The sequence below is a fragment of the Podarcis gaigeae genome (genome assembly GCF_964106915.1).
Source record: "Podarcis gaigeae genome assembly, chromosome: 13".
Classification (NCBI taxonomy): Eukaryota; Metazoa; Chordata; class Lepidosauria; order Squamata; family Lacertidae; genus Podarcis; species Podarcis gaigeae.
Genome location: NC_139689.1, coordinates 20,039,038 through 20,051,843, shown reverse-complemented (window position 1 = coordinate 20,051,843; position 12,806 = coordinate 20,039,038). Strand labels below are relative to the sequence as shown.

General features: G+C 46.3%; 2 protein-coding genes across 6 annotated transcripts in view; both read right to left on the bottom strand.

Annotated features, from left to right (window-relative positions):
* The window catches only part of EPS8L1 (EPS8 signaling adaptor L1), a 35,530-nt gene extending 32,463 nt beyond the window's left edge, over positions 1–3,067 (bottom strand). For both annotated transcript variants that reach the window (XR_014557270.1, XM_083707883.1), the window contains exon 1: positions 2,912–3,067. The gene's annotated coding sequence lies outside the window, so the exon portion shown is untranslated. The remainder of the gene's footprint in view (positions 1–2,911) is intronic.
* A 7,458-nt stretch (positions 3,068–10,525) lies between these two features.
* PPP1R12C (protein phosphatase 1 regulatory subunit 12C) overlaps positions 10,526–12,806 on the bottom strand; it is a 38,251-nt gene continuing 35,970 nt past the window's right edge. For all 4 annotated transcript variants that reach the window (XM_083707866.1, XM_083707868.1, XM_083707867.1 and 1 more), the window contains one exon: positions 10,526–12,740. In XM_083707866.1, coding sequence (XP_083563992.1) covers positions 12,654–12,740 — 87 coding nt within the window. In that variant the 3' untranslated portion in view covers positions 10,526–12,653. The remainder of the gene's footprint in view (positions 12,741–12,806) is intronic.

Sequence of the window (12,806 nt, the reverse complement as noted above, 5' to 3'; positions counted from 1 at the left end):
TTTTGCAGGGTTCCTGCCTTTTTAGAACCCAAGAGGGAGAAATTCAAGATTTCCCTAGTGTTGCGCCTCCATTCACAGAGAAGCTGCACCTGTTGATTTTCTGTCTGCCATGCACAAGGTGAAAAGTCTTTGCTCAGGGCCCCATGATTTCTGGGTCATTTTAGCCAACTGCTAGATAACGCTGCTGTATCTGATTACTATATCCAAAGCTTAATTCTGAATTTGGTAATCTGTTTTGAAAGCCGCTGCCTAATCCTGGATGTGTGAAATGAAGCGACAAAATATAGGCGCACCTCTAAGCATGCATAATGCGTTTTCGCCCTCACCTCTGAGAGAGGGTATGAATTGTGGGCAGGTGAGAGCTCCACAACCTGTCTGTGGAGAAAGTATACACTATCTACGTGTTAGCCCCACTTTTTCTCTTCTTACACGTTTCTTTCATTTCCAAAACGTCTATACATCCTGCTTTTTGATGCAAAAGGGCACAAACAAGGCTGTTTGCAAGAAATAGCACATTCCCCCCCAAATGGGGGCAGTCCCTGTTTCCTGGTTCTGCTCTCTGTTAAATCTTTCTCTCTATTTTTTTTTTTTTTGCCTTTGGGGGACACCTAATTAGTATGTTGCTAGTGCAAATTGCTCGAGTTGTCATTTATCAGGCTCAGCCCCAGCTCCAGAGCTTTGGCAGTAAAAACAGCACCTTTGGAGGCAAACAGTTGCCGGGGGGGGGGGCGGGTTGAGGCATTAGAGCATATTCCAGAGTGGGGCCCCATAGCAACTTGTTCTTTGAAATTAGTGCAGCTAGTTTTAGGCACTTTTTAAAAGTCAGAATAATGTCATGTGGCGTTTGGCCCAAGTTTATCACAGGAATATAGGAAACTGAATTATAACAAACCAAACCATTGCTCTCTCTAGCCCTGTACTGTCTATTCTGAATAGTGGTGGCTTTCCAGGGTTTTCGACAGGGAATCTCTCCCAGCCCTTCCTAGAGATGCCTTAGATTGAACCTGCAACCTTCTGCATGCAAAGCAGATGTTCTACCACTTTTCTGTGGCTTTCCCCCTTCTTGTCTCTGCTAGAGATGTGCATTAATACATGCGCTTGAACAATAAGCTTCCGCATTGGGAACAAAGCCCATTTTACAGATTGTCACTGCTGAGGTCGCAAACCCTTGGCAATGTATAAATTGTGCGTTGTGCTGTTCTGGTGGTGGTGAGGATCAGGCAGTGATCCTTGGTGTGAGAGTAGGAGGCTTACAAAAATGGACATCTTCTCATCTGCTATACTGGAGGGTAGGCAGCCATAAAGAAACTAAGTCAAAGATGCAGCAACCATTCTGGGAAATATACCAATAAAGCTACAGATTTAATAGAGAAAATTTGCCTAAAAGAAGCCAAGTAACACTGTCCTTGGACAAAAAGGTAGGATATAACTGTAAAAATGAAATAAACGGACCAGGGACCTAAATATTTTCAGATTTAACCCTTGCACATATTTGGTGTCAAAGCCTTTAACAAAAGAGGGGCATATGTATGCTGAAGCAATTATGAACCCCTAATGAGAACACTTAGACCAGGGGTCAGCAAACTTTTTCAGCTGGGGGCTGGTCCACTGTCCCTCAGACCTTGTGGGGGGCTGGACTATGTTTTGGGAAAAAATAATAATGAACAAATTCCTATGCCCCACAAATAACCCAGAGATGGATGTTAAATAAAAGCACACATTCTACTCATGTAAAAACACGCCGATTCCTGGACCATCTGCAGGCCAGATTAGGTGATTGGGCCGGATCCGGCCCCCGGGCCTTAGTTTGCCTACCCATGACTTAGACCAATGGACAAAAGTTATGAAGACTAAGATTTCAGTGGGTCTACTCTGAGTATGACTTACGGTAGTCAGCTGCAATCAAAAAATGTAAGGCTAGCTTTTGATGCTTTGGCAAGGAAAGCCTTTCTGCGTATGTTTAGAGGTTCTCTCGTTACTACATGAGAGAACACCACACAAACACACACACTTGGTATTTTTTAAACAACATATCTCTTTTCTGTTCCACGCAAATCTGTAATCTTCCTATTCAAAAAGCCTCAAAATAGCAGCTCCCTGGGCTAGAGCTTCCTGGATCTCACGGCAAGAAATTGTGTAAAAAGGGATTTAGCCAACACTGAGGAAAGAGAAGCAGAACAAACACCCTCAAGGGGATTGTGGCGGCAGTGGGAAAATGTGACTGACACACGCAGAATACCGTTAAGAGAAAAAACTGGCATGTGCAGGCCTATCTCTGCTCAATCCTTCTTTAAAACTATAGGTACATGTGGAAGCTTTTTTGTGGGTGGGGAGGATCGATGCTCTGGGGGCCTGGCCCCTTGCAGGTATTCCAGGTCTCCCCGTGATGTTCAACTTTCAATTAAAAACAAAGTCTCTACCCTTTTTATTTGTGGAAATTTAAGTGCCCGGTCAGTATTCTAGTCAATTACTAAGAAACACAATGAACACAACTTAAGTTCTGGATGCTTTGCAAGAGACCTCCCCCCCCCCTTACTTTCCAGCCCCCTCTCACCAGAAAAACAATGTGATCTCTTTTTGGCAACTGATAAGATCCACGTTAAACCCATATCTGAGTTTCTTCCAAATAAAAGGGTTCCCATTTTAGGAGCCACAGCACGGTCCCTGGTGCAAATCAAGTGCTTCTGTTTGTCCAAAATGTTGCCCTTCTCAGAAAAAAATCTACCTTGCCAGAAGAAAGCCAACTTTCTTGCTCTACTGAGCAAGGCCTTTTTTTTTTCTACACCAGAGAGTTGAGGACCAAGTTCCCTCGGTGCAACCAACTCACTAGGCTCCATCCCCATGAAGCCAGGCTCCCTGCTTGTCCTTCCCCTCTCCCCCCCGCAAGCTCCCACTATACTTTTAGACTTACCTTGTACGCAGCAGTCCTTGTCTTCAGTTCTCAACCATCTCTGCTTTGGGCACCCAGCTGGTGGCATCTGACATGGCAAGTAGAAACTACCGATGTGGCTTGAGACTTACCAGTCCCTATGAGAGCGAGCCTGTCAGCTGAACCACACCCCTTGCATACCTGGGCAGGTAGCACTCACTCACCAGGTGCCTTTTTTTAAAAAAGCCTCAGGAACACACACACCAACCTGTATTTGAAACGAAACTTTTGCTAGGGGGAAAAAGTGGCAGGGCTTTTTTTGGAGTCAGCTGGTTGGAGGAAGAGGGAAATGAGGGCATGCTTCAAAACGTGCTTGCAGGCATTGTACGTGCTGGGGAGAAGCTGTGGTCATTTTCCTTGCACGTGTCTATGCACTAAAACGCTTGCATATGTGCTCATTATATATGACGGATCTACAGTGTTTGTTGAACGCCCATCAATTCAGATGGTTCAAGGCTCTTATGTCACCGTACAGAGCCCTTAACAACTTGGGTCCAAGGCAGCTTAAGGACCTTTTATCTTTGGTGGACCTGCAAAAGGATAAAAGAGTATTGGGAAATAATCCATAATGAATTGAAAAAAATGTTTAAAAGTACTTTCCCAAAACAACCAGAGTCCTTTTCGTTGGGGATAATTCAGACAGATATTCCCAGGTGTCAAAAAAGGTTATTTATGTATGCCACTAATGTGGCCAGTGTTTTTTTAGCCCCAAAATGGAAAACAAGCCCCAAAATGGAAAATGAACTAAAGAAGGATGGCAACTTAAGTTGACGGAATATGCGCAGCTTGCAGACTTATACAGAATAAGAGAAAAAGAAGAACATACATTTAGAGAAAATGTTTATTGAATATGTGGGGGGAAATTGCGTACACTTGAAAAGGTTGGCAGCATTAAGATAAATTCAACAGTGCAAATAAGCTTTGATGGATGTAATAATGGGATACTGAATGGTTTAGTTTTTTTTAAATATGCAGGGGTTTACGATGAAGGAGGTGAGGACAGGTGACCCCACCTAGGCCCGAAGTCACCCCCCCAACCAGGCCTCAAAACTGTCCAAAATTCCTTTTCTCTCTTCTAAAAATCCACAGCTAAATGATATGCAAAAGCCACAAGCCATGGAAAGAGAAAATCAGCTGGAGGAATACTGGTAATTGTCCCCTGCATTACAGAGGCCTGCTTGGTCTCTGCTAGAAGTACTGTATTGGGTATTTCATGCCACTGGCCCCATTCTGTGGTTCCAGCAGAGATTAGTGAGGCACCCTCACTTTTGACTTTCAGGCATGTCTAAGACTTTCACAGCAACAGACCTATGCCATTGTTTAATTCCCCAAACCCAGCTAGCTACTTTCATTTGTTTTATTGTTATACACCACCCTGAAGTTTTGCTTTGGTAGCATATATAAAAAATACTTTTGTAAATAAAATTTTAAAAAATTGAGGGGAAAAGGCATTTCAGTTTTGTCCGGTTTTAACACTGAAGGCAACACTGATTTGGGGGAGTGGAACAAAGTCAAGTTGGGCGGAGCAAAGGGGAAGGGGAACTTTCTGGGCTCTAAAGGAAGTGTTGGCTGTCCAATGCATTTTTGCAGAGAAGGGCAAAAATTTAGGACCTTTTTCAAACGAGCATGGTCTATATAACATGTCTGGGGTAGCTATGTAATCTAGTTTCTTATATTTAGGCCTAATGGAAGCTCCTATTTAGTATTTCTCTCTGGTAACCCATATTTTGCTAAACTTGCTCGTAACTTTTGAGGTAAATTCACTTAGGTTTCTGGTAGCTTTGTATAGTCCTCATTGGCTCAAGCTGCTTTACAGGTGTTTCCCGAAACCTAGACAATAAACTTCCATTTGCATTTATAGACTTTTGTTATCTTTTTTGTTTTGGTCTGCTATAGCATGTGATGGTTCTTGCTTGTTCAAGGCGCCTGGAACAATTTGCTCTGCATGAACACATCATGTCTTGGCCGAGGTCAGTTAAATTGAGCTCTGTGTGTGCATGACGAGGCAGATAGCTGTGCTGAATGGTTATCCAGCTAACCTGCTATCCATGTAATCAAAAGGGTGTCAGGTTGTGTTGATTTCCAACACTGGCTGTGCTTGTGTGCTTTGCATGTAGAAGGTTCCAGTTTCAATCCCTGCCACTTCCAGTTAGGGCTGGGATAAGGTAAAGGTAAAGGGACCCCTGACCATTAGGTCCAGTCGTGACCGACTCTGGGGTTGCGGTGCTCATCTCGCTTTATTGGCCAAGGGAGCCGGTGTACAGCTTCCGGGTCATGTGGCCAGCATGATTAAGCCACTTCTGGCGAACCAGAGCAGCGCACGGAAATGCCGTTTACCTTCCTGCAGGAGCGGTACCTATTTCTCTACTTGCACTTTGACGTGCTTTCGAACTGCTAGGTGGGCAGGAGCTGGGACCGAGCAACGGGAGCTCACCCTATCGTGGGGATTTGAACCGCCGACCTTCTGATCGGCAAGTCCTAGGCTCTGTGGTTTAACCCACAGCGCCACCTGTGTCCCAGGGCTGGGATAGACCCTGCCTAAAACCCGGGGCTGGATTAAGACCTTTAGTTGCCCTAAGCACTTAAAAAGTATTTGGTGCCCCATCTATCTAATTCAAAATACAAACACATGAGCCTTAGTGGACCAAGTGGCAGTTTACCAGTTACCAGATTCTCATTTCGTTGTTGTATTCCCAAGATTAATGTATATCATTAATGTATACAATTGTACCTTGGAAGTCAAACGTCTTTTGGCTCCTGAACACCACAAACCCAGAAGTGAGTGTTCCGGTTTGCAAACGTTCTTTGGAACCCGAACGTCCGACACAACATCCATGGCTTCCGATTGGCTGCAGGAGCTTCGTGTAGCCAATTGGATGCCGCGCCTTGATTTCTGAATGTTTTGGAAGTCAAATGGACTTCCAGAACGGATTTCGTTCGACTTCCGAGGTAACACATTATTATTATTTTCATTTATAGTTAGAGCCTTTTTTTCCAGCTGCATCGTATGGTCCATGGTAAATCCAGCAATGGGAAATGTCTATGGTGCCCCTCTTCCCTTGATGCCCTAAGCACGTGCTTATTTTGCTTAATGGTTAAATGGCCCTGCTAAAACTCCAGAGAGCACCCGCCAGTCAGTTGTCGATAATGCTGAGCTAGATGGCCTCACTCAGTATACAGCAACCTCCTATGTACACCAACTTCCTCTTGTGTGCTTCAGAAATGACCCATCAGAACAGACCAATGAAGTGCCAAGGTCAGAGGGTACATGAGGCAGCCACTGGCAGAAGCTACATGGGTTCGGGTTCGGCCAGTGGGAGACCCCTGGGAGCCTCCTGTACACGCCCCCCCCTTGAGTTTAACGGCAGAGATAAAGCAGGATATAAACATTTGGATGACAGCTGCCTGAAGCAGCTACCCTACCCACCAAAGTAAGGAAATTATTCTCTATGTGTGTTCACAGAGGAAAAGAATGCTCTCTGTTCTCCTTTTGAAAAGATCCAGAACGAAGCAGGAACAGTAGCAGCTCAGGTGTGTCCCCACCCAGCCAGTTTCAGGTGTCAATACAACGCAGGCTATAAAAAAAAGTATCAAAGGACATTCCTACCGCACACTCTCATTGTTTAGTTGTTACGCAACACTGCAAGGCTCCCACTTCCAGCCTGGTGTACTCATTTACAGTAGGGTCTCTTACCCGCTGTCAATGAAACGCAGGCATGAATGAAGAGGGCAGGGAGATGTTTTCTTCTTTGCCAATCACTTGTAGCCGAGTAAGACTGTCTTCCATAAACACGGTTTTAACAAGGAGTCCGTAAGTGACTGTGGAGGCCAATTCTGGATCCACACGTCCTTCCACAGTGGGGACATTGGTTTCCAGGCGAGAACTGATCACGGCGTGGATTTGCCAAGCGTGCCTTCCTCTTAGCACGTTTCTCCCTTGCGTCCTGAGTTCGAGTGTCTTCAAAGCCCATGACACCTTTGGTAAAGTCTGTTCTCCAAATGGAGCGCTTGCAGGGAAGTGCTTCCCAATTGTTGGTGTTTATACTGCATTTTTTAAAAATTGCCTTGAGACAGTCTTTAAACCTATTTTGTTGACCACCAGCATTACGCTTTCCATTTTGAAGTTCGGAATAGAGTAGTTGCTTTGGAAGACGGTAACCAGGCATCCGCACAACATGACCAGTCCAACAAAGTTGAAGAATCATTACTTCAACACTGGTGATCTTTGCTTCTTCCAGTACACTGGTATTAGTTTGCCTGTCTTCCCAAGTGATGTGTAAAATGTGTCAATGAGGCGCAGGCGTGAGTGAAATGGGCAGGGATATGTTTTATACTGTAGGTAACAGAGCAACATCCATGAGGTTGCCTCAGAACAGGTCACACTCTTTGCCCATCTAGTTCAGTGATGTCTACTCTAACGGGCAGCAGCTATGGGGTGTCTCTCTCTTTTTTAAGGGTGATCATTAGTATTGCTTACTCACATCCTGCCCTAACTCCCAAAGGAGCAGCGAACACATAAGCAATAAAATAATTGAAACATGGAAAGCTACACACACACACACACACACACACACCCATTCCAGTATGGATGCAGACTGGGAACAATCTCTACTTAAAAGGCTTGTTGGGAGAGAAAGGTTGTGAACAGGAGCTGAGAAAAGAACAGCCAGTCTAATATTTAACAAGAGGGAATCCTAAAAAAGGTTGATGCCACAAATCTAAAAGCCTGGATATCTTCTACTCTTCCTTTCAAGAGGCAGGGACTGAGCCTGGGGCCTTCTGCATCCAAAACATGCTCCCTGGCAAGAAAAATTACAGTTCCTTCCCCTGACTGACTAGTGTGATGCAGCCACTGTTATTGGGAGATGGGAGCCCTGTCTGTGGGGCCCTGGAGTCGAGTAGGCAAGGCTGCAGCAAGGCCTCTCTTGCTAGGTGGGGCTGCAGAGCGAAATCATTTCCTCATAAACCACCAAAACTGGCTGTGTACATTTTAACGCCTCTGGGGTTGCTATAGCACAGGAAACACATAAGCAGAACAATAAAGTTCTTTTTAAAAAAAAACACACACACCACCATACATTTTAATGTACTAATGCTGATTAATACCTTAAAAATGCAGCTCCCATGAACCTGACATGCAACTTGTCAGAGTTGCAGGACAGCCAGCGTTCCCACATCATGAAAGCATGGCATAGGGGAGGGGGGGTCTTAAAGAGGATCCACCCTGAGACAGGAAGAAACCTAAGCATGCGGAATGGGGGCGGGGGAGGACAACAACCCTATTACCAGAGTTGCGGGAAGCATAAGAGACTCTTCCCCCCCCCCCCGCCACCAAGCTGTCAAAAATTTTTAGTGGGAGCTCTAATGTCACAGATCACAAAGGTGGTCTAAAAACAAATGTATTAGAAAAGAGGTGGAAAACAAATTAGGGCTCCGGGCAAGTTGGCAACCCCCAAACCTCTACCCTGCCTCTAGTCCAGTGGTTCCCAAACTTTTTTTGGCCATGCCCCACCTGAGTACCTCTAAAATCCTGATTCCCTCCCTCCCCGGTGACATATAATTCTTTATTATTCATAAAGTGAACTCCTATTCATGTGGAGGAAGCCTAAAAGGCCATTTAGGTAAAGGGACCCCTGACTGTTAGGTCCAGTCACGGACGACTCTGGGGTTGTGGCGCTCCTCTCGCTCTATAGGCTGAGGGAGCTGGCGTTTGTCCACAGACAGCTTCTGGGTTATGTGGCCAGCATGACTAAGCCGCTTCTGGCAAACCAGAGCAGTGCACGGAAACGCTGTTTACCTTCCTGCCGGAGCGGTACCTATTTATCTACTTGCACTTTGACGTGCCTTTGAACTGCTAGGTTGGCGGGAGCTCACCCCATCGTGGGGATTCAAACTGCCAACCTTCCGAGTGGAAAGCCCAAGAGGCTCAGTGGTTTAACCCACAGCGCCACCCACATCCCAAAAGGACATTAGCTTGGTCTTAAACAAGCTTCCAAAGAACATGGCAGCCATGAAAGAGAAGAACGAAAGGACAGTTGAAGTACTGAGGAAGAAATTACGAAGAAATTGTTAAGAAGAAACGAAGTGATATGAAAAAATGGCAAATGAAGTTTCAAAACATGTAATAAAGATGTGTATGTCACAATATATATTTATATACTGCATAGGAAGCCCCTAGAACTGTAAGAAATACAAAAAGTTCCCTGTTAACTGGTTCTTGAATTGCCCCTTAAAAATCAAATTGCCCCCCTGTGGGGCGTGTGCCTCACATTGAGAACCACTGCTCTAGTCCTTTGCATCGGAGAAGCCAAGACTATGAGGTGGTGCCAAAGAGGGACGGCTTGGACCGCATTTCCTGCCTAGAGGGATGCCCAGATGCGATGGATCACCCTTACTCGAGGGGTGACACCTTGCCACAGCATCCTTACCATTCCTGAAGGTTAGATTTGGCCTGGGGAGGAAGGGTGGGGCAGAGACCAGCTCTAATTTTAGCCCAAGGAGGCTTAAGAACAGCCTGAATCACCCAGACGTAAGAACCTAATCTGAAGAGCTACCTTTTGTTTGTCCTGGGGGTGCGGGAGCAAGAGTTACGCAATCCTGTGGCAAAGGTCTTGGCACAGTGAGAAGTGTCGTTTTGGTCTGAGTTTGGGAGAGAGCAATGATCAAAAGCAAGGAGGCCGGGTGAGACAAGAGACTTGAGCCACATCTGTGCAAGAAGCCTGTAATTGGAAATAACTGTGATTTAGAGGGACAAGGCCAACTGCAAAGGAGGAAACAGGTGTAGCTGAGCAAGCGAGAGCAGACAGGCCCAGCCAACACAAACTGACTCAGGTATTCTAGGTCAGAGCCAGGACACCTGGGTTTTCCAAAGTCGGCAGGCCGTTTCAGCCAGGGTTTTCCAAAAGAGCACACCTGCATGAGCATAAAGTGTTGATTCAGGTACCGGTGCTAATAATTGCAATAAGGTCCTGTATTTATGCCTTCTGACGTGGAGCCCCTTGTATAGCCATGCATTTATCAATAAAAAAAAACAGAGGGATCAGACCGAAGGTCTATCTAGTCCGGCATCCCGTTTTGCACAGCAGCCAATCAGATGACTCTGGAAAGCCGAGGCAGGGCACAAGAAACAGCCCTCCGCTACTAGTCAGGGTACAAATAATAAATTATTATTATTACTATTACTGTTGCTCCACAGCAACTGGGATCCAGCAACATCCAGTCTTTTGAATGGAGCTGGCTCTATTTAGCCAACACAGTGAAGAGTCATTGACACATCTATCTGGGTTTGTTGAACCCACAATCCCTGTAAAGTTAACGATCCATTAAAAACTCATTAAACAAGCCCTTTTCTACCAGGTGGCTATGTGTGGATAGTGACTGCTTGAAGGGTTAGGGCTTAAGGAAGAATTAGAACCAAATCCAACACGCACTATCCACTAAAACAGCCTTCCAGAAATCCTGGACTACAATTCCCATTGTGCTGGTTGGGGCTGATAGAATCGTAATCCCAACATTTGAAAGGCAGCAGGTTGAGGAAGGCCGCACTATACCAACCAAAACCAGGTACATTAACATGTTAAAAGAAACGAACACATCTAAGGAGCAATCTTTTTTATTTTTAATTATATTCAACACGGTAATTTCAATTCCCTGTTCTTTAAAACATATGCAGCTGAGCTGCTGAATAAACAAGTACAATATAGAGACTTCTTTGGAAAAAAAATACTCATGCGATATTGCACATTTAAGTTTTTCTGCATTTTTTCTTCTTGTTTTTTTTCTCTTGGCGATGCAACCATATAGAAAATACTTCTGTTATGTACAGATATGTTTGGGGAGGGGGAGTTCACAGATCAGGGCAGGTGGAGAGAGAGAGGAAAAAAAATAAAAATAAAAAGGGGTGGGCGAAGAAAAGAGAAAGGGGTGACATGGTAGAAAAGGAGGGACTTATTTATTTTGGCGGAGGAAATCTTGGCTCATGATAGCGCAGGAAAAAAACAACACACACACACACAGACAGGATTTTCAGGGTAGTACTTTGGACCCGTTTCTCTTGGAATTACTTCTAGCCCTCAGTTTCACTTGGAAGTACTTCTAGCCCTCAGTTTTAACATTGAAAATATTTGATTGTGTGCGTGCAGGAAGAGGGATGGAGGAGAGCCGTGTAAATGGACACCCCCCCACCCCAATGCATCCTCTAGGAAAGCGGCGGCGGCAGAATCCAACAAACCGGAATACGAGAGGTCAAGGAGGCACAGGTCCTGGAAGAGGAGGAGGAGGAGTGGAGTAGCTGGCAAATGGAACAATGACAAATGTGGACTTATATGGCCAATGCTATTCATTGCACAGCCCAGGGTTACAGACGTCCAGGAGATCATCACAGCGGGACTGGGCATTGGCAGAAGGCTGTGGGGAGGGGGGCACTGTCCAGACAGCGGGAAGGGGAATGAGACCGTTTCCCTGGGATTCCCTGATCCTTCAGGCAAGGGAATACTAGAAGCATCCTTCAGAGCCAGGCTGGATGCTATAGGACGCTGGAGGTTCCAAGAAGGGACCAAGCCACACTCGCACCTGAAAAATCGAGATGCTGAGGGAAGCGAAGAACAGGAGCAGAGATCAAGACCCTCCCCATGTAGCCCCACCCCTGCAGCTGACTCCCCCAACCCCAAGCTATGGCACTTAATAGCCTCATCTTCACAGGCAATACTATCTTGGCTCCTAAATTAATGCCACCACAGAACTCTCCTGTCCGTCTGGCTCTAGAGAGTGGCAGCCAACCCCAAAAGACCATAAAAAACCCCCAACCGTTACCCACAATTCCCCGCTGATTAAACAGTGCTAAGGCGCTTCTCTTTCTCACTCTCGTACATGCACATACACCCACCCACCCACCCACACCAAGGGCTACCACATCCCATTTTTAAACTCGTCTGCTCAAGTTCTCCGACTTCCAGGCCAGCTGCCAGCCTCGGCTCTAAAACTTGGCTGCCACCTTTAACTCTGCTGCCCTCTTGGGAGAACTAACCCAATTGTCAAATGCACTGGTTTGTTTCGGCAGGATGTGAGTGGGTGCTTGGACTGGGTCCTGCCACCCGGTCCTCCTGAGCTGCAGAGCTATGGGGCCACAGCTACGGGCAACACCGATGACTCAAGATAGATATCCTGCCGGTTAACAGGGGACCCCCGTTAACTCGACTTTGCCCACAGCCTCAAAAAACTTCCCAACCTGTAGAGCAAACTCTTATTTGCCTGCTGTCAGGAGAACGACATCAAAGCCCCCTCGCTCCTCTTGAGCCCCCAGAAAGACTGGCTCCCATCATTCCCTCTCCCTTTGTTCGTTAAAGGAAAAGCAACAAGCAAATAGCATCACTTTTAAAAGGAAGCCACAAAATAAATACTGTCTCTGGAGAGGAGGAGGGAGGGTGGGGGGGGGGAAGAGGGGATGGGGAGGACATCATTGGGCTGGAGACATCACATCTGGTGAGAAAAACTTGGCCCCTCTGTGTAAAACAATGGATGATGGGTGTCTGATTGGCTGAGGCTCAGAATCCCCCACGTTTGGAGTGTTTTGAGTGGTGAAGAGGGAGTTGGCCACCCCTAGCCTTGCGTTATGTCTCCTGTTCCGATTGAGGATCTGGTACACAAGGAGGTGGGGTGCAGAATAAGGCCCCTGCATCCCCCCTCGGGGGGGGGGGGAGAGGAGTCGGGGCGGTGGCAGCGGCGGTCACTTGGAGAGTTTGCTGATCACACGGATTAGAGCGGCGTTTTCGTCTTTGAGACGCTGGTTGTCTGCCTTCAAATCCGAAAGAGCCTGCAAGAGAGAAGACGAGTTAGACGAAACCTGCACCACCTGGTAAAATCCTCCACCCCCACCCTC